The sequence below is a fragment of the Astyanax mexicanus genome, chromosome 5, assembly GCF_023375975.1.
Source record: "Astyanax mexicanus isolate ESR-SI-001 chromosome 5, AstMex3_surface, whole genome shotgun sequence".
Classification (NCBI taxonomy): Eukaryota; Metazoa; Chordata; class Actinopteri; order Characiformes; family Acestrorhamphidae; genus Astyanax; species Astyanax mexicanus.
The window spans coordinates 56866736-56888370 of record NC_064412.1 but is presented as its reverse complement, the minus strand read 5'-3'; the positions used below and the strand labels follow the sequence as shown (position 1 = coordinate 56888370).

The following is a 21635-nucleotide window of genomic DNA, read 5'->3' as shown; positions in this document are numbered from 1 at the left end:
TTTTTCCACCAACAAAGAATGAAAATGTCTTTAATTTTTATTATATATATATATATATATATATATATATATATATATATACACACACAATTCCAATGTGAGAGACAGAACCTAAAAAGAAAATCTATGAACTCACATTTTATAAGATGTAAATACTTAATTAGCATTTTATTTTATCCAAAACATTTTATAGAACAACAGGATGTCAAATTTGTATTTTCACCACCATATAAATGTTTTAGACACATGTGAAAATGACATATTTAAAGCTCCTTTTCTGGCCTAAACCTTTTGTGCTCACAAAAATACAAATAATCGAACAAAAAAGTCGATTAAAACAGTTAACTCTACGCTAAACATGTACAAATAAACAGCTCAGTGTTAAACTGTGACTGTCTGTATATAATGCAGCTTGTTGATATACTGCAGTACTCTCATTTATCCTGTAGGTGGAGCTACCGTATCAAATATTACAGAAAATTACAGCACAGAGGAAGGAGAATCACTGCACTGTGTGTAAAATAAAAAAAACATGCCAGACTATTATGACCACCTTCTGGTTTCTACACTCACTCTCCATTTTATCAGCTCCTCTTATATTAGCATTTGCAATAAGGCTGTTTATTATTTGTACATTATTCCTTTATTTATTATTATTATTTACTTTCTTTTGTTTCACATTCCTGTACTGCCTCTGTAACCTGGGTTGCCAGGTTGAATATGATTAAATGTATAATGATCTGAAGTACAGTGAGGATGGGCGTTGTTTTGTCCCTTATCTGGAGTGTTTACATTCCTTGACACACAGAGAGCGAGCCCATCACCCCTCCACAGGAATTTTAATAAAGTGTTGCACCCCTACGAGATGTGTTGAAGATGTTGGGGGAAATACTCCTTTCCCAGCATGCTTTGGGTCTAAACTCACCCTGAGTTCCCACAAGCACCAGGGGCACGTCGGCAGTGTTGCGGTAGTTGGCCATGCGGCTGAAGTAGTGATACACCGTCTGAAAACTGATCTCATCCTCCAGACTGAAGACGAAGATCACCGCATCCACCCACAGCGCAAACTGAGAGAGAGAGAGAGAGAGAGAGAGAGAGAGAGAGAGATACAGAGAACAAGAGATACAGAGAACAAGAGATGGAGAGAAAAAGAAAAGCAGAGAGATACAGAGAAAAATAGAGAGAGAGAGAAAAAGAGAGGCAGATAGAGATACAGAGAAAAAGAGAGATAGAGAGAAGAAGAGGGGCAGAGAGAGAGAGATACAGAGAAAAAGAGAGATAGAGAGAAAAAGAAAGGCAGAGAGATACAGAGAAAAAGAGATAGAGAGAAGAAGAGGGGCAGAGAGAGAGAGATACAGAGAAAAAGAGAGATAGAGAGAAAAAGAAAGGCAGAGAGATACAGAGAAAAAGAGATAGAGAGAAGAAGAGGGGCAGAGAGAGAGATACAGAGAGAGGGAGGCAGAGAGTGAGAGGTAAAGAGAGAAAAAGAAATGGAGAGAAAGCGAAAAGAGAGAGAGGGAGAGAGAGAGAGAAAGAGAGTTTTGAATTCCAGTTTAAATAAAAGAGAGCTGATGTTTAACTCAGTGTTTGAGTGTTATGATTGCTGAGGGAGCTGCAGCAGGGGGTTGTGGGATTTCCGGGGTTTATTGGCAGAGAAACTCTGAAAATCTTATTTGTGTAAATAAATGTCACCGACCCCGTGTGAACTGATAACAGAGACAGAACTACAGCACGGCAGGGTACAGCATCCTCTACTGTGTTCATACAGAACAATAATACAATTACATATATTCTAGTTTAAATCATTTAGTTAGAATTCACAGGCTGCATTGCCCTGATTTTAATGAATCATTTACTGAAATTACACTAAGGGTCCCGCACAGCTTGATTTAGGGCGTGTCAGTGTGTCTTTGCTATCGTAACAACAGGAAAAGTACACTTTGTGCGGATTGAAACACGCAAAAGGCTTGTACTAATTCCTATGGGTGTGGTTAATTTTGGGCGTAACGTGTTACTTGCATTCCCTCATTCCCTAAAAGAGGCAGTTGTTCTCTGACTTATTGATTATGATATTCTAATTTGAAAAGGAAAAAAGACCACAGTCTGTCCGACCTAAACCACACTACACTATAATTACGACAATTCAGGGAAATACAAGCATTTCAAAAACAATGAATTAAGAGGCGGAGTCTGACTTCACATGTATTGGAGGAGGCATGTGCTGGTCTTCTTAACCCTCCTGGTGTTGGAGCATCACTAGTGATAGAGGGGGGATTTACAGCTGAGTAGCAGCTGATTGGGTGGGACAATTGGTCAGATAAATTGGGAGAAATTGGAAAAAAACTAAAATAAATGTATATATTTAAAAAAAAAAAAACTATTACAGTGTTCCCATTTGTCGAACTAGAGTTATTTTTTGTTGCCTGGTGAAACTCACACAAAAACTACAAAATTCTAAGTCTAAAACATATTTCTACAACTCATGCTCTTCTCTGCTTGATGTATTATTGCGTAGAATAAGAATAATTAAATCAAGAGGAAACATCTCAGCACCTGTGCTGTGTGTAATACCTACCTGCGCCTCCGGAGGGCCCCCTTCATCCCTGATAAGGAGGAGGTAACTCTGTCCGTCCACCACAATCTCCTTCTTAAAGCGTCCGCCTACAAACAAATCAGATCAGACCATTAATCCCCAAAACAGAGTCCAGATACTGAGAAAAACTACAGTTAGAGTGAATGGAGACGGGTGGAGTACAGAGTGAGATGAAGATGGAGGAGGAGGAGGAGGATGTGTTCATCACCGTTTAACACAAACCAAACCATGTTTTACCATATTAATCCTTAAAAAAATCAATCAAACAAACTTAAAACCATGACTGCAATCCAGATCATACAGTATAAAATCATAAAACAACAGAATTACACAGTAAACAGACCAACTATACAAAAAAATCAGTAGAAATGTAAGATTTATAAGGATATATATACACACACACTCCTCATATTTTAAGGAATAAAAACATCTATAAATAATAGTTATTTTTCCCGTTGGACCATTAACTTCCTAGCTATATCCAGAAGCTCTTTAAAAAATTAAAGACAGCAAATATGAACTAAGAGGAACAGAAGTGTTTAAAAAAAATAATCTTACAATTCTTAAAAAAGGAACAAAAAAAAAACAATTTCAAAAATAGATGTACATCTGTTTAAAGGGGTTAAGTTCAAAAGAATGCAAATTCAAAAGTATGTTTGAAGATAAGATGATTAGCACTTATTATTACTCTTGTTTTGTGATTCAGAACACTTTTTATCATGTTTAGGAATAAAGAAAATTGTTAATTGGATTTTTTAAAAATATATTTAAAAAATATATTAAAAAAAATATATATATATATTTATATTTATTATTAATATAGTAATATTAAGAATATTGTGCGCATTACAGACAGAAAACAGTCTTTATTTTATGTTTCCATAACTGGAACTTAAGTCAGGTCTGAAAGGGTTAAGTAAGAAAATACATATTTGTATTTATAGAATATATACATATAAATACACCTTGTACGGTTTCCTGGTGGTATGCATACTTGTTAAATTTACCATGTTTACTCTAAAAGCATGCACCACATATTCTCTACACAACTGCAAGCATTGCATGTATGTATACGTCACCTCTTTATAGGTCACCTCTTTTACAGTTTAAATTTATAGTTTAATTTTATAGTTTTACCTAAAATTAAAATGTATGTAAGTAACAGTAGCATCAGTTTTATTGGTACCACTTTAAAATAAGACTACCTTTATAAAGGGTTTATAAATGGTTTACAATTAGTTTATTAATGGTTACTAATTAGGTTGTAAATGCCTTAAAAATCATTAATAATTATGTTATGTTGCTGTGGGTTCACTATTTGGCAAACAACAGGCCTACGTACATTTCTACGTATGTGTTATAACTGAATATTAATGATTTTTAAGGCATTTACAACCTAGTTATTAACCATTAATAAACTAAACAATTTATAAACCCTTTATAAAGGTAGTCTTATTTTAAAGTGGTACCGTTTTATTTAAGGAGATTTTTATTTTCCACAGGGAATTAAAGCAGGACCAGATCCTTCTGCCTTCTGTCTGCATAACAGGATACATAAAGTATATAAACATAAATAAATTTAGCCTCTGGACTCACAGAGGTGGGCGTGTTAAAGTCAGAACAATAAATCCTAATCTTACGTACGTCAGCACATCACACACAGCACTGTAAAGATTTTACACGGCTTTTCACTCAATATTTAAACATTACAGATCCAATATATTGATAAAGAAACCCTCCCGCGGTGCAATAATCACTTGCATGCTGCATTTTTGTGCTTACTATTTGTTATCAGGAACATGATAAAATTTTTATGAAGAATAAGATGTTTTTTTTGTATTTTAATTTTTAGGGGCTGATAACATCCACCATAAGCATTTACAACATTTCCACCTGGACTCACAGCTTTACTTTTTTTTTGGCTAATTAATGTCAATTACAGCTTTTATTCAAACTACACTACACATATTTGAATCAAATGTCAATTGTTTTAAACACTACTATTGTTCAGTAGTTCAATTTATTTTCCTTTATCCCTGGATTTTGTACCATTTCTATTTACTAAACCTAAAAAAATGTAGTGTAGAGCACTTAAAATTGATGAGTTTCTTTGATTTTACCAAACTAAAAACCTCAAGAGGAAGATGGATGATCACAAACCATCAAACCACCAAACTGAACTGCTTGAATTTTTGCACCAGGAGTAAAGCAGCATAAAGTTATCCAAAAGCAGTGTGTAAGACTGGTGGAGGAGATTCGTTTTGGGCATTTGTGTGTGTGTGTGTGTGTGTGTGTGTGTGTGTGTGTGTGGTAGGTGGGTAACAGTCAAAGGGTCATCAGATTGGGTAAAAACTAGACGACCTTCTGTAAGAAAAAAGAGAGAGGAAGGTCTTGCTGTGGCTTAAGGTCAGGACATTCAGGACGTTCAGGACTCAGAGGAACCAATCGGGAACCATACTGACCTCCGACTTTCCCTCCTGCCCTTCAGGCTGCTCAACCTTTTGACTCTTAAGATGGATAACAGATCGAGGGAAGCTTTAGAAGGAAAAATCTAATCCCTGAAGAGATCTGAGGAAGGACGTTTGCACAAGCAATTGTGGGAGAATAAAAGGGGCATTGATTTTTTTTTAAATAATTCATCGGTTGAGAATGGTTTGGTGTGAAATTCGTTCAATGTAGAGAAATGAATGCACTCAGATTTCTTCAGAATGGTGTTTAAGGCTATTCAATATCAATAAATACTGTGATATTTTCAATCCAATATTATTGGATGATTACAGTATTTTTTGCACTATAAGGTTCACTTAAAAACTGACAGTGCGCCTTATTTCGATTATCCATAAAATTGTGTTCTTAGACGTGTGGAAGCTTAAGTTCAAATGCTGTAAAGTATTATGTCTATTAAATGGTTTAAACAAGTTAACGTCTGATTTATTGAATAAAAAAAGGATTTTTTCTGCAGTTCTGGAACAGGAAATGTATTTATTTGGTAATATTTGTTGGTATTGAAGTGCTGTTTGGGTCAGACTGGCTTTCTGAGAGGAACACCCCGGCTCTCTCAGACACAATAAAAGTCTAAGTGTGTGTGTGATAGAGCTGAGCGAGCGTTATCTCTGTGTGTGTGTGTGTGTGTGTGTGTGTGTTGTGTGTACTGTGTGTGTGTTCTCTCTGACTGAGGGTCTTTATCCAGCCGGAGAGCGATTCTATTCCTCTCTCTTATGAAGACGCGCTGCCTCCTGACTCCTGACAGCTGAGAAAAACAGGACTAGCTGTGAATCTTTCAGTACAGTGAAGGCTCGACTGTGTGGACAGGGTGTGTGTGTGTGTGTGTGTGTGTGTGTGTGGCTCTGTAATGACACGGTTGGCCGTTTTGTACCGTGATGGAAGAGGAAGCGGAGTCGGGTTGGGAGAGCCAGGAGCAAAAAGGCAGAAAACTCAGCCACAGTTATTTATAACAACACTACAGTACTGCACAGAGAGAGAGAGAGAGAGAGAGAGAGAGAGAGAGAGAGGGAGAGAGGGAGAGAGGGAGAGAGAGAGAGAGAGAGAGAGAGGGAGAGAGAGAGAGAGAGAGAAAGAAAGAGAGAAAGCGATAGGCCCAAACTTTTGTACCTTTAACCCTTGTTTTTGGGTGCAACCCTTCCCCTTCACTACAGGAGAATGAGAGAGAACGCAAGAGCAAGAAACAGAGCTCAAGAAGGAGAGAGACAGCGAGAGCATGAAAGAGCAAGAGAGGAAGAGAGACAACAGGATACAGCAAGAGTGAGAGCACGCGCGAGAGAGACAAAACGAGAGCGAGAGGGCGAGACAGAAGGGAAGAGCGTGACAGACCAGGAGCAAGAACAAGAGCGAGACAAAAAGCGAGAGCATGAAAGAGAGAGAATAAGAGAATGAGAGAGAAAGCAAGAGCAAGTAAGAGAGAGAACAAGAGCGATAGAGAGAGAAAGAGCGAGAGCATGAGCATGAGCATGAGAGAGTGAGAGCGAGAGCACGAGAAGGAGGGAGGAAAAAAGGCGAGAAAGTGAGAGCAAGAGAGAGAATGATAGTGAGAGAACAAGAGCAAGACAAAGAGGGAGAACGAGAGAGAGAGAGAGAAAATGAGAGCGAGAGCACCGCAGAGTGAGAGAGAAAGAATGTGAGAAAGTGAGAAACAGAGCAAGAGCGAGTGCGCAAGAAAGTAACGGCAAGAATGAGAGCAAATGCGAGAGTGCAGGAGATAAGGAGAGTGAGAGTGTGAGAGCAAGAGCAAGAGAGAGAACAAGAGTGAGAGAGCAAGAAGGCAAGCCCGAGAGAGAGAGAGAGAGAGAGAGAGAGAGAGAGAGCGAGAGAGTATGCAGGAAAACACACCCTCTACATATAATTAGACTCTGTTTAGCTTCTCCACACAGTGAAACTGCAGATTCAGCACACACTCCTGTACATCACTCATCAGAGTACGGTATATATCACACACTCATCACGGTGAGGACACGGTGAGGACATGATAAGGACATGATGAGGACACGATGAGGACACGGTGAGGACATGGTGAGGACAGGGTGAGGACATACAGCATCAGCACCGGCGCTCTGACTGTACCAGCTATGGGAGGATGAAGTGGTGGAATGGAGGATGATAAACAGCAGAGCTACTGTGACGGACAGAGAGATGGCGGGGGGACGAGGGGACGGGGGAGATGAGGGGACGGGGGGACGGCATGCCACTTCCTTTACTGTGGCTGGATCTGTTTAAGGCCGGGCAGAAAGAGCCTCTGTGTCTGAACTGGTGGAATGGACAGATCTCTGTAGCTGGAAGGAGAAACTTATTCAGGAAAAGAGCTTTAATGGGTTATTTATTCTCTCAGTAGAGGAGCAGTACTTAACAATAATACACGTTACATCTGGAGTATGATCATCAGTCTTCTTCTTAAGCACATAACTACATCTATATACATATATGAGAAAACTTTAAATGTAATTTAAAGCTATTAGACGCAGATAGAGCCTATATGCAACAATCAACAATGATAAAGTAATGATTTTAATCATATAATGCCATTTACTTTAAATCACTAATTTGAGTTTGATTAATTCCTTTCAGTTCTGTATTTGATTTTCCATCTTTTTGATGAGTAAAACAATAATAAATGAGCCTAAATTTAAAATAAATACCTTTAATCATCTTCATATATTTTATAAGTTGCACTTTTTTCGAGATAAAGCATTGTTATGTCAAAATGTATGTCTTGCTCCTGAACTCCTGAGTCAGTAGAGGCAGTGTTGCTCTTTAAGCCACTACTAAAGTACACGCTTTTGTTGCACGCATTTTCTGACAAGCTGAGAAATAAAGAATTAACACTGAAAGTGAAAGAAGCATGTGGACTGAGGCTGTAGAGTAATACATAGCCAAAGGATTGGCTTGTGGCATGGGAACACCCACATCTTTTACGTATATGTTGTGAGGTGCAATCTTGTGAGTGAGATTGACCACTGACTGGCCAGCAGTGGAAATCAATACAAATATAGTATATTGTAATATATACAAACACAGAAAGAAATCTGAGGTTATGCCACATAAAAATAACCAAATCAAGCCAAGCCACGTGAAGGAGGCTACACACCAACCCCAGCTCACTCCCTGTGAAAAAAAAACAGCATCCCCTTAATAGAAAAGTGATGGAGAAAATGAAAGGATGAGAGGATGAAGGAAAGAAGCAAGAGAAACAAAGTAGTTACCTGCGTCCACGTCAGCTAGTTAACAGTGCAGCCAAGGAAAGAGGAGAGAAATAAAAACAAAAAGAGGCAACAAATCAAGAAGCAGGCCAGTCAAAAACATGCATAATCAAACCCAGCACAGAGAGAGAGAAAGAGAGAGAGAGAGGGAGAGAGAGAGAAAACAAAACAAAGACCTAAAATATACATAAGAAAGTTAAGAGAGCGTAATAAGCACAGTGTTGTTTGTGAGGCGCTGTAGGTGAGGAGCGTCTGAACGGAGGAGAAAAACTCAAATCAAACACACGATTCTGCCCCAGTTAAACCCTAAATATATACATAAATATATAAATATATAAACACAACATGCCCTCAGGACACATCCATCCTCCTGATCCACAGCGCTGACAGTCTGCAGTTATCATCCTATACTCACACACTCCTCTATAACACACACTGAGAGAGGGGGAGGGGAGGAGAGAGAGGAGAGAAGAGAGGAGAACTGATGACAAGAAAGAAGAAAATAATTAAAGAAAAAGCAGGAAAAAGTTCAGAAGAAAAAAAGTGAGAGGATAAGAGAAAAACAACAATTAAAGAGAGATGAAGAGATGAGAAAAAAAGCAACAGGAGAACAGAAATAAGAAGAGGAGTAGAGAAAAGAAGAGCAAAGTGAGAAAAAGAAGAAACAAGAGGATAATTAAATCAGACATGAAAACAAAAAGAAGAAAAGAGATGAGAGGAGGACAGGAGAAAAGAAGAGCAAAAGCAAAGTAAAGAAGAGGAAAGAATAGCAACAAGAGAAGAGCAGAGAAAAGCAAAGCAAAGAATATCAAAGAGAGAAAAGCAGAGAAAGAAGAGCAGAGAAAGAAAGAGCAGAGAAAGAAAGAGCAAAGAGAGAAGAGCAAAGAGAGAAGAGCAAAGAAAAGCAAAGAATAGTAAAGAGGGAAGAGCAGAGGAGAACAAAGAGAGAAGAGCAAAAGGAGAAGTGCAGAGAAAAGAAGAGCAATGAGAGAAGAGCAAAAAAAAGAAGAGCAATGAGAGAGGAGCAGAGAAAGGAAGAGCAAAAGGAGAGCAAACAGCAAAAAGTAAAGAAAAGAAAAAAACAGGGGCAAACAGAGAAAAGCAGAAAAATGAAGAGAAGTAAAAGAAGAGCAGTGTAGAGGGAGAAGAGAAATAAAAGGGAAAGCGGAGATAAGGAGCGATAACGGGAGAGAAGTGATGAGAAAGGGGAAGTGAAGATCCTAAATCTTGAACTACCCCTCCTCCTCAACTTCCGATTCTTCTGAATTCTCCACAGTTCTCAGCTCTGCTCTTTACTAACTGCAGTGAGTCTGGCTGTGCTCGGGAGGAAATCACTGCCACATTTCTAGTTGAAGGGTGTGATTCTGCCTGATAGAAACACGTTTTCACACCACTGAAGCGAAGTGAGACGAGACGAGACGAGACGAGGCAGCAGGGTAGAGCTTCAGTGCAGAGCTCAGACTCTCTGGTTCTACAGCACTGTGTAAATGTGGTGTAAACGCTGAGTAGCTCAGACTGGGAGCTTCAGCCTCATCGTGGGAGAGAAATGAAGAGCGCACACACACACACACACACACACGTGCATGCGCACACACACCCTTCCTTACGCTTGTGATAATATCTGAATGAGAATGCAGTCATTCATGCGCTGTGTGCTGTAATAACAGGAGGAGGGCGAGGGCTCAGAGCGGAGGAGGCCCAGCGCCGCTGAGAAGAAAAGCTCCGGGAGAATTCTGGAGCGCCGCTGCTGAGCGGTTTTGGGGTTTTGGGTTTTGGGGTTTGGGGTTACTCTAGCGAAGCTAGCTTAAAGGACTATTTTTAAACCCCAAACAGCAAAACCGACGGGAGAAAAAAAGAGGAAAACATTTCTCAGATTGGGTCACGTTACAGAGAAGCCAAAACGACACAGAACTTTACTACTTCTAGTTTGGATTTTAAAGACAAAGCAAGACTGTGACATAACTTTCATAACTTTCATAACTTTCATAACTGACATAACTTTTTGTGACTTTTTGTGACTTTTTGTGACTTTTTGTGACTTTTTTATGACTTTCCATGACTCCTTTTCATAACGTTTTATGACTTTTTGTGACTTTTTATGACTTTTTATGACTTTTTTCATGACTTTTTAATACTCTTTTCATACCTTTTCATAACTGACATAACTGACATAACTTTTCATAAGTTTTCATGACTTTTTGTGACTTTTTTATGACTTTCCATGACTCCTTTTCATAACATTTTATGACTTTTTATGACTTTTTGTGACTTTTTTCATGACTTTTTATAACTTTTTTCATAACTTTTCGTAACTTTTTTTCATGACTTTTCATGACTTTTTATAACTTTTCATAACCTTTCGTGACTTTTCATGACTTTTCATGACTTTTCATGACTTTTCATGACTTTTCATAACCTTTCGTGATTTTTCATAACTTTTCATGACTTTTCATGACTTTTTTTCATGACTTTTTTCATGACTTTTTTCATGACTTTTTTCATGACTTTTTTCATGACTTTTCATAACTTTTCATGACTTTTCGTGACTTTTCATAACTTTTCATGACTTTTCATGACTTTTCATGACTTTTCATAACCTTTCGTGACTTTTCATAACTTTTCATGACTTTTTTCATGACTTTTCATGACTTTTCATGACTTTTCGTGACTTTTCATAACTTTTCATGACTTTTCATGACTTTTAACAAAGGCAGAAACTTAACCCTCCTGTTATCATCAAGTTTACGAACACCCTTTATTCTCGGGGTCAGTATGATCCCAGGAATTTAAACCTCCAGAAATTTATTATAATTACAGATCATTACACATTAGCAAAGTTTACTCACCAGTTACTTTATGTTTATTTCAAAATCAGCTGTTGTGGCATTAAAATAAGTGTTTTATTAGTATTATATAAGTATTATAAGTAATGTTTTGTTAAATCAGGGCCTGAAGTAAAGGGGCATTCAGAAAAATAGTATAAAACTGAATGTCATAGTGATCTCAACATTATCATCACACAAATATGTGTCAAATATTGATATTGTCTTCATTAAATTATGAAAAGACAATAAATATTTTTTTAAAGACTTTCAGAACACTGAATGGGGTAAAATTGATCCCAAAGATAATAGGAGGGTCATTGAGTCATTTAGACATTTTTACACCTATAATAAGATATCAGAGATCAGAGATCTCCAGCTGCTGATCCAGTGTTGGAATAAACTAAAATAAATAAAAATAAAAATAATAAGGCTCTCGGCTCCAGTCTCCTCTGATGTCGCGCTGTGTTGCTCTTGGCACAGGCCTCTATAATCCACAGCAGCAAACACACAATTGGCGTTGGCTTTTTTTCTGGGTGATTTCCCTGCAGACCGCAGGTATGCGGCGGCTGAAGCTTTATAGCTCTGAGAGGAAGAGAGAGCCGCCTGCTGAAGGCCAGCGGCCGCCGCCGAATCACCAGCCCTGCTCTCACCGCTCTCACCAACGCACCGCTAACTCAGCGAAGCCCAGTCTGAAACTGTTAATACTTTCAGACACCAGTATAAGTTTCAGACTGGGATACAGAGTGGGTCTGGATATATTATATGACTATACACTGCATAATATCATTAAACTAATACTGTATATTAACAAGTTGAAATATCTTGGTTTATTTCTGTCTGCATAAACTTTGCATTTACCCTCATGGCCCAACATTTTCTAATTAAAGTTACCGTATTTTTAGGACAATAAGATGCACTTAAAATAATTAAATTTTCCCAAAAATCATCAGAGCTCCTTATAATCCGGTGCTTCTTATGTATGAATTCTACCAGTCAGGTATTAAGGAGCAGTAAAGCCACTCTGCTGAAGTACAGCGCTTAAAGGGAGAATTTTCAGTGGAGTTTCTCCAGCACTAAGGCTGGGTGCAGCAGCATTAGCATTAGCCGCTAACCGCAGTACTAGCTCTTTCAGCGGCGAGTATAACGGACTATAGTTTGAGTGTTTGCAGTATTAAAACAAGCTACGCTAGCGCTGTGGTGCGGTGCGGTTAGCAGTGAATGCTAATGCTAATGCTGCTGCACCCAGCCTTAGTGCTGGAGAAACTTTACTGAAAACTCACCCTTAGACATATAATATTGGAAATCTAAGCTAATCTAAGTGCTTTACTCTCCCAAATAAACATTTATTTTTTTAGGAGAGAAATCTGTGTAGATTAAAATTCAGCACTCGTTTAACTTTAAAAGATTTTTTTTTATTTAAGAATTACAGTTTTGTTTACTGAGGTGTCTCCTCCCCAGCATGCATAATTGTGTCACTTAATGTACCTTAAAATCCGCTTCAACTTATAGTCTGAAAAATATGGTAATAGTTTCCAATTTTTAATCAATTGTCCAATCAAAACCTTATTTATCAAATTCAGTGTTCTCTTTCCATTCAGCATTCTTCATTATTTCTTTAAAAGGAAGAAAATATTATATTTCTATCATTTCTATCCAGCCACAGAAAACAGCTGCCTGCACTGACTAAATACATTCTGACTAAAAATGAGCACGATTTCAGAACATGATACATACATACATTTATTTTTCTGAATCATCTTTATGAGGCAGATGTGCTCGTTTTTTTACAGGTCAGATAAAACGCCTGTTCTTGGCGGAGTCAGCAGTTCTTGGCGGTGATGGGGAGCAGCAGAATGTAGCAGAGGCTCTGATGATAAGCAGAATCCCCGGCTTTAGAAGCTAAAAATAAAAAGCTAACCGTGGGCCGTGCTGAAAGCAGATCCAGCCTCGGGATGAGAACATATTGTTGACGTTTTCTGGCTGTATTCCGGCCACATTCTCAATTATGCATGGAGAATATGGCAGCAGCCGCCTGTAACTCGGCACTACGGCCTGACGGGGGGGAGGGGGGTGGGTATGGTGAAGATCGTGTGGTGGGGGGGGGGGGGGACTGACTTTAGGCACTGTGCCTTAGGAGGACAGTAAAGCTTACATGGGCTGCTGACCTCATTTATACACGAACAATAACACATACTGCCCCACTTTAACACTGAAGACACGCTGCACTAAAACACAGCTTGCAAAAGTGAAACTTGGCCCAAAAAAGTACTTAAAAAAGTGTTTAGGGGTTGTTAAAATAACAAATTACCTCATAAAATCATTAAATCTAACAGCAAAAAACTTATAGACACTCAGCAAATTCTTACCTTCCGGACTCTCCTCCTGTACATACGTCCCCGTCAGATACCTGTGCACCAGAGCTGACTTCCCACTGGCCAAGTTCCCAACAATACCCTAAAAACCATACACACAGAAAATTTTAGTTACACAGTTCTGTAAAAAATCAAGAGGAAGATGGATGATCACAAGCCATCAAACCACCAAACTGAACTGCTTGAATTGTTGCACCAGGAGTAAAGCAGCATAAAGTTATCCAAAAGCAGTGTGTAAGACTGGTGGAGAAGGAGAACATGATGCCAAGATGCATGAAAAAAAAACTGTGATTAAAAACCAGGGTTATTCCTTCACTACATATTGATTTCTGAACTCTTAAAACTTTATGAATATGAACTAGTTTTCTCTGCATCGTTTTTTGTTATTTCAGCCATTTCTCATTTTCTGTAAATAAATGCTCTAAATGAGAATATTTTCGTTTGCGAATTTGGTAGAAAAGTCTGTAGTTTATAGAATAAAAGAAAAATGTTCATTTTACTCAAACATAAACCTTCTTATTTGATTAATAATCATGTAGAGTAAAATAAAGACTCATCCTTTGGTCATGGACAAGATGTTCATCTATTTCAGAAAGGTAACATTTTTGGCATGCGTCAATAATGCTGAGAAAACACTTAAGAAGGTTGCAGCTGAAACTACTGCACTATTAAAAAGTGGAAGTAAAGTAGGGGAGCATCATTTTCCAGGAGAAAAAGAAATATTAAATTATGGTGATACTTCAACCTTTGGAGAAATTGTACAAACGGTAGAAAAACGTCAATAAAACTCTGGGATATGATGTTTAATAGTGAAAGTAAGAGCATTTCCACACACAGTACAGCGAAACGAACCTAAGGGATTGAGACTAAACATCTGTTTAGCTTTAAGAAAAGCACTTATCAGTGAGAATAAACAGCAAAAAAAAGCTTAAGTTTGCTAGAGAGCGTAAAGGTTGGCTAACCGAAGGAGAATAGTTAAATAGAGTTCAAATGCATGTAGTTAAAATCTTATTAGGACACAATCAAGACACTAGTCACATAATATCACCATGTGTAAACAGGGTCAATCTGGTAACAGTTACAGAAATTAGATATATTAAGAGATTTTGAGCACTTACCACTTTGAGCTCCGGTACGGAGCGACTCAGGGTCCATTCCTGGCTGTTCACGAAGGCATCTGGAACACATACAAAACAAAAAGAGAGTTTATCAGTAATGCTGTTATCAGTATGAATGGTCTCAAAGGATTAGTTTCTTTGTTCTTTAAGAACAATGGACCCTTTTTGGTGCAGAAACACATTTATCGGTTCTTTAAAACAGGGGTTAAAAAACTACTTCTAAAAGCAACTCCATAAATCACCATAAACCTTTACCTATATATAAATACATCATTTTTTTTGTGTGAATAAAATCAGACTCTTCCACAAACTCAGGGCAGACTCAGACTTGAGTCTCTTCAGCCTACAAAAAGCTGAATGTATCTGTAGTCTTGTTGTCCTCATTTTTGCGTTAGAACAGGTCTTTTTTCGCTGCGCTGTTCACAGTGCTTTGTAAGCAGATGTAGCTTTGCTGCTTAATGATCTCATTTGTTAGAACCTTGAGACTCGAGATTACATTTTATTAGACTCTCTGCCTTAATGCTGAGTCAGGAGAAAGAAACTACAGAACTGAAACTAAGTCACGGCTGTTACCAGTGACTTAAATCTTAAAGTAAACCATGTCTAACTTTTTAGGAGTGTTCTTGACGAGACTAGACTTTATTTGTTTGATATCAGCTTGTCATCAGCTGCCGGAGCCCAGAGAGAGCACAGTTGGTCTTTCTCTCTCTCTGGGTGGGAACAGTACAGTAGATGGCGCTCTCTCTTTCCCCTCATCACTCCTAGGGTGATGTGGATCAGCACAAGGCTGCGTCTGTGAGCTGATGTATCAGAACCGAGTCGCTGCTCTTTCCTCTGAGCGTTAGCGCTGTGATGCTACTTGGCAATGCTACAGCATCAGCAGCAGCTCAAAAAGAGGCGGAGTCTGACTTCTGACACGTGTCGAAGAAGGTGTGTGCTAGTTGCTAGCAGATGACATGTCTCACCAAACCATCACTGATTGGTGGAAACTTCACACTAGACCTCGAGCAGTTTGGACTGTGTGTCTCTCCACTCTTCCTCCAGACTCTGAATCCCTTGATTTACTTTAAATGAAATGTAAAATTTACTGATGATCAGTGATGGTTTGGAGAGTCATGTCTGTCATCTGCTGGTGTTGATCCACTGTGTTTTATTATCAAGTCTAAAGTCAGTGCAGTTTTGTTTTCCTGCAAAATCTTACAGGAGATGTGGATTTTATTTTCCAGCAGGATTTGGCACACTGCCCACACTGCCAAAAATAACAATTTGGGCTGATATAATACTCCAATTTTTGGGTTTTCATTGGCTGTAATCCATAATCAACAACAGTAAAATAAAAAAAGTTCTCAGAGATATTATCATTTTTTGAGATGCACTAGTAAATGTGTAATACAGCAGCACAGCAACAGAAGCTGCGGGAATATTTTTGCATAAACCAACGCTGATGTGTGAACAGAACAACACTGAAATCTGAAATCAGAGCTGGAAGTGAGCGGGAAGTGAGGAAGTGTTGAACGCTTCCTGCGAGACGCAACACTCGTATTAAAGGCTCGCAATAAAGCAAATCGTTAGTTACGGCTCATCACCACGACTCACCACCACCCTCACTAAATTACTCTAAACAGCCCCTGTTTATGCACCATGCATCTACGTTTATCACACCGTACTGCACCACCAACCAGAGAACACATGCACCAATAATACTGCTGCTCTCCGCCGGGTTTCCTACTGTAAAAAATACTGTGTTTTCTCAAGAGATCTGAACACACACACTCTTACACACACACTCTCACATCTACACACCACCGGGGAATTCTGCTCGCTGGCTGATGGACTGGAGGAGGGAAAACAATAGCTCGGGGAGCTGCTTCAAAGCTTCAGTTTCAGAAGATACCACCACTAAAGCAGCAGTAAAGCAGTAAAAAGCAGTGAGCTCTGAGCTCTGGGTTCAGCAGCTGCAGGGGGGAAACTGCTAATTACTGATTAAAATGAATGACCTACTGCCATCCTCGCTCTGAAACGGAAACTAAGCAGCAAACAGCAGAGAATCCATGTTTACAACCCGGCCTGTTTAATTACAGAGCACACTACTACACACTACTGAAACCATAGTAAACTGCGAGTGATGCAGCTTTAATCAGAAATACAATATATTATAATAATGTAATATATAAAGTAATATATAATAATGATGATGCTGATGAAGACTGAACGCTGTTGGTTGGTCACACTGGAGTAAAGCTAGAGATAAATCTTTAAAATTTTTATTGTTATTGCAATTAGTGGTGGGCGATATGGCTCTAAAATAATATCACGATATTTCAGGGTATTTTTGGGATAACGATGTACTTGGCGATATAGGAAAACAGAAAAATAATTAATTAATTTCAGGAATATAGTATAATAGTATAACTGAATAATCATAATGTGGCAAAATAAATAATATAGCATAAAATAATATAATGCAGCAAAAAAATATTGCTGAATATTTAGTGCATGCATATAAACTGCAAACTAAAAATTTATACAATAAATACACCTAAAGCTTCAAAGTAAATAATAGACTAATTTTAAGACAGAACAGCCCTGTTATCACAATATTTCTGTCACGATATATTGTATACGATATAATATTGCCCACCCCTAATTGCAATAGAAGTTTTCACAATAAAACACATGCAAACAGCTGCAAAACCATCGTAAAAATAAAAGCAAACTCAAACTGCATTACCAGACATCATGCTTTACATGTACGCTAACCTTTAATAATCCATACTAGGGTTGGTCAATATGGATCTAAAACAATATTATGATATTTTAAGGTATTTTTACGATAATTATATTAACTAATTTAACAGAAAATTTAACAGAATGCAATAGAATAAATGTGAACAAGTAGGAAAAAAAATTGACGACATTTTCGTCTATTTCAGTGAATAATAGTAGCTTACCAAAACTCTGATTTTGTAAAATACAAAAAAATTAAATAATAATGTAACAAAACTGTATGTAAAGTAACAATTAGAGACAAAAACACAGAGAACATCCAACTGATAAAGTCTGTTATGAGTAGAAACACATCAGCACTAAACTACTTGCTGTTTTGTGTGGTTAGTGGTGTTTGTTAGCTCTGTATTATCCGGTTAATTTTGTTAAGTATTAATTCTGTTTTTTTTCTGCAAGTTTTATACATTCCACAATCTTTTAAACATTCCCTATATTATGAGCCACAGCCTTGTGTGTACCATTTTTACACACGTCTTCAATGAGAGAATCTGACCCCATTTCACTGCATCCGTCACGCTGACAGCATCCCAGACGTGATGTGAGTGACAGCTCAGCGCTGGTCCACTGCAGCCGTATCAACACTGAGCCTCGGTAATGTAATCAGATACGGCTGATGACTGATATGCTGACATGTACCCAGATGGTGATGCTTTAAAGGCGTTGATTGCCTTTTTTATATATCTGTGAAGTGGATACTGAATCTCTCTGCTCACGGCTGCAGTTTGTCGTATTTTGTCGTTTTTTTATAAAACTACCGAGCGCCAAACCTCCGAGTGCTCAGAGCTTGTTACTGTAATGTTTATACCAAGACGCCATAACCCTGATAACAGATGTTTCATAATTATACCACGATACCATCAGATAAAGTCTAAATTTACGCTCTCGTCTGAGCCTAGTGTTGAGATATAGCCCTGAGATAACTTATCTCATCCTAGGGGATAGGGGTGAAGTACAGATAACAGCTGATCTGAGCTCTAACCAGCTAAAATTCTATTAAATAAATATATAGTTAATCTCTCATGCAATATTTTTCTATATTTCTTTATTTAATGTATTCTCTACACTGCAGATTAAAATTAAAGACTTTGAAATGATTAAAGGGAAATATGGAATTTAGGTAGTAATTTGCAGCTTAATCACGTTTATAACAGGACGCTTGATTACAAATTAAAGAGAGAAGATTATAATTCTGTTTTCTGAGGCAAGCCGGCAGCTCTCGCACCAGCTCTCAGCAGCCCTGACGCTCCCGTCGCACGTTCACTACTGGAACTTGTGAAACCTGGCACTTAAACTCACTGCAGTGACTGAAAACCAACTTAAAAAAAAGAGTCTGTGTAAAAAAGAACAACATCTGACAGGAGGAAACAACTGCAGTCTGTAATGAAATGTAAAATTTACTGATGATCAGTGATGATTTGATGGAGAGTCATGTCTGTCATCTGCTGGTGTTGATCCACTGTGATTTATTATCAAGTTTAAAGTCAGTGCAGTTTTGTTTACCCACAAAATCTTACAGCACTTCATATCTAACAGCTTCCCTCTGCTGAAAACTACTTTTACAGAGATGTGGATTTCATTTTCCAGCAGGATTTGGCACACTGCCCACACTGCTCCAAAAGAGACACTTTTTGGTAGGATCTGAGTTTTTAATGTGCAGCTATACGTAGTCTGTACTCTTTTGTCTGACCAGATATATATATATATATATATATATATATATATATATATATATATATATATATATATATATATATATATATATAAAAGAGATTCAGAATCAATAAGTTTATAAGCACACTGACTTTAGGAAGATGCTGTAGATGCTAACAGTGCAGAAACCAAGAAGGGAAAAGCATGGATTAATATTTAATGTTGAAGCAGCTGCAGAGCTGCAGAACCATTTACAGGAAAGCACAGCAAGCAGAACCACAGAACCAACAACAGGAGCTCTCTATAAATATATATTTCATTTATATATTAAGATATTAGGATTAATTTATATATAAGAAAGTGAGATCCGGTATTAATTCTCATTTGTGAATTGTGTTTAGTTTAATGTCACTTTGAAAGAAAGTTGGAAAAAAGTAAGCAATGATATTATTTTGTCATATTTTTCGAAGAAAAACAAAAAAAACTTAATTGTGGTATATCATGATATATATCGTTATCGTGATATAAAAAAATCCATATCGTGATATATGATTTTTCCCATATCGCCCAGCACTATATCCTACAATCAGAGGATTACAGGACAGTCTGTGTGCTGGTCATACATCTGCTTTTGGTATTTGTTTGTTTGTTTTTGTTTATGTTTAGAGCTGAATGAATCTGTGCATGTGTGTGTGTGTGTGTGTATTTTGGGGAAAAAAGTTTGGTCGTGTTAAATCAGTCCCTCGCCCCCTTTGCTTTCCCATGACCTGCCTAGCCCTCCCACCCCCTCAGTCTGGAACTGCACATCACGGCGGCCTCGGCCTCACGTACAACCACCCACCACTGGGTGTGTACGCGTGTGGAAAAAGAGTGGAAAAGAAAAGCGATAGTGGAAACACATGGACGCACGAGGGTAAGAGGAGGAAGTCAGGAGGAGAAGGAAGCCTGAAAACACAGCAGAAGAAAGAAGAAGCAAATAGAGTTGCAAAGCGATCTAAAGTGCCAGAACTATGATCAGGAGATCCAATGCTCCAATGTTCGAATCCCGGTCATGCAGCTTGCCATCAGCTGCCGGAGCCCCGAGAGAGCACAGTTGTCCTTGCTCTCTCTGGGTGGGTACAGTACAGTAGATGGCGCTCTTCTTTCCCCTCATCACTCCTATGGTGATGTGGATCAGCACAAGGCTGCATCTGTGAGCTGATATATATATATATATATATATATATATATATATATATATATATATATATATATATGTTAAATAAATGCAATGAACTGTTTTAGATTTCATATTGACTTTATTTCATAAACCATCCGTAAACATTAAAATAAACGCAACTAAAGATCTTCTAGATCACATTAAATTAGTAAAAATGAACTGTTACTTTGCTGTTACTCAATAACAGCTCTAGTACTACTGTTTTTCCAGTGCAGTGGGCGGGGCTAAGTTACTGTTTCATTGGTTTATAAACATGTTTATTGGCTGGATTATGATCTATTCTGATAGGAAACAGCTCTGAAATAGTGTTTTATGCAACAAAACATTTAAAAATAAAGAAAATACAGGAAGTGCATTACGTCTAGAGGTGCGCCACAGTTCTGGATTTTATAAATTGGAGAATTTTATACCTCTGCTGACTGATTCTGTGCAATTACTGTGTTTATAAAGAGACAGAGAGCTAATTTGCATGTCTATATTGTAAATTTTAATATCACTTTTCACGCTAGGCGTTATCGAGGCCACTGCACTTTTCCTCTTTGACCCATATTAGAAGTGCATCACCATCTTACTGCTGAATCTCCCTCTCGCTTTCTCAGCAGGCGGCTTTTTTGAGAGCCGTTTAATCATTAAAGCACTTTTCTCTCCCTGAAAAACACACACACACAATCTCTGCACCATCAACCTGCTCTCAGCCTCTTCACACATGCCATCACATCCTGAGGGGACTCGAAGAAGTAGGACACACACACACACACACACACACTTTCCATCAGCAGCAGCAGGGCAGCTATAGTGTGTGAGAACACACTCAGCCTGTTGAAATGAATTCGAGTGAATGTATGAAAGCAGAACGAAAGCACAAAAGCACAAAAGAGCTGTTTTATGCAGCACGATCAGCCACGCTGCAGCGGGGGAAAAACTGCGCTTAAAAAAGGAGCCCGGCAGTAAAACGATAAATCAGATTCAGTTTATATATCTGAGCCTGCGCTCTGTTTCTAACGTAAGAAACTGACAAATCCTGAATAATATATAAATATATAAATGATAACCTGGTAGACTGTTTAAACAGACTGGAGTGCCTTACCTGCTGCCAGAGGTGTCAAATAATGAAGTACAAATACTTACAGTAGAAATATCTTAAGCAGAAATTTTATCTACAAGTTATCTATAATTTACTGTTATTATTATTTTACATTTTCACACAATTATCGGAACTTTCTACTCCTTACATTTTAAAAATATCCTTGTTACTCCTATTTACTCATTTCAGCTGGTTTTCATTCCGGCTTCTCATCGTTCAATAAAACCCCTATCCAGATAAATCTCTCCATCCAGATAGAGTGAATCTGATTGTGAT

At 38.1% G+C, this 21635-nt stretch overlaps 2 protein-coding genes across 8 annotated transcripts in view; both read right to left on the bottom strand.

Annotated features, from left to right (window-relative positions):
• psmb3 (proteasome 20S subunit beta 3) overlaps nucleotides 1-21635 on the bottom strand; it is a 213178-nt gene that overhangs the window by 71340 nt on the left and 120203 nt on the right. The gene's annotated exons all lie outside the window — the stretch shown is intronic.
• The window catches only part of agap1 (ArfGAP with GTPase domain, ankyrin repeat and PH domain 1), a 200656-nt gene that overhangs the window by 93478 nt on the left and 85543 nt on the right, over nucleotides 1-21635 (bottom strand). For 5 of the 7 annotated variants that reach the window (XM_022675333.2, XM_007258467.3, XM_049479886.1 and 2 more), the window contains exons 2-6: nucleotides 14620-14678; nucleotides 13496-13583; nucleotides 8308-8322; nucleotides 2576-2661; nucleotides 926-1067 (exon numbers count right to left, since the gene is read on the bottom strand). In XM_022675333.2, coding sequence (XP_022531054.1) covers nucleotides 926-1067; nucleotides 2576-2661; nucleotides 8308-8322; nucleotides 13496-13583; nucleotides 14620-14678 — 390 coding nt within the window. The remainder of the gene's footprint in view (nucleotides 1-925; nucleotides 1068-2575; nucleotides 2662-8307; nucleotides 8323-13495; nucleotides 13584-14619; nucleotides 14679-21635) is intronic. The other 2 variants (XM_007258472.4, XM_007258468.3) reach the window with 1 other exon arrangement.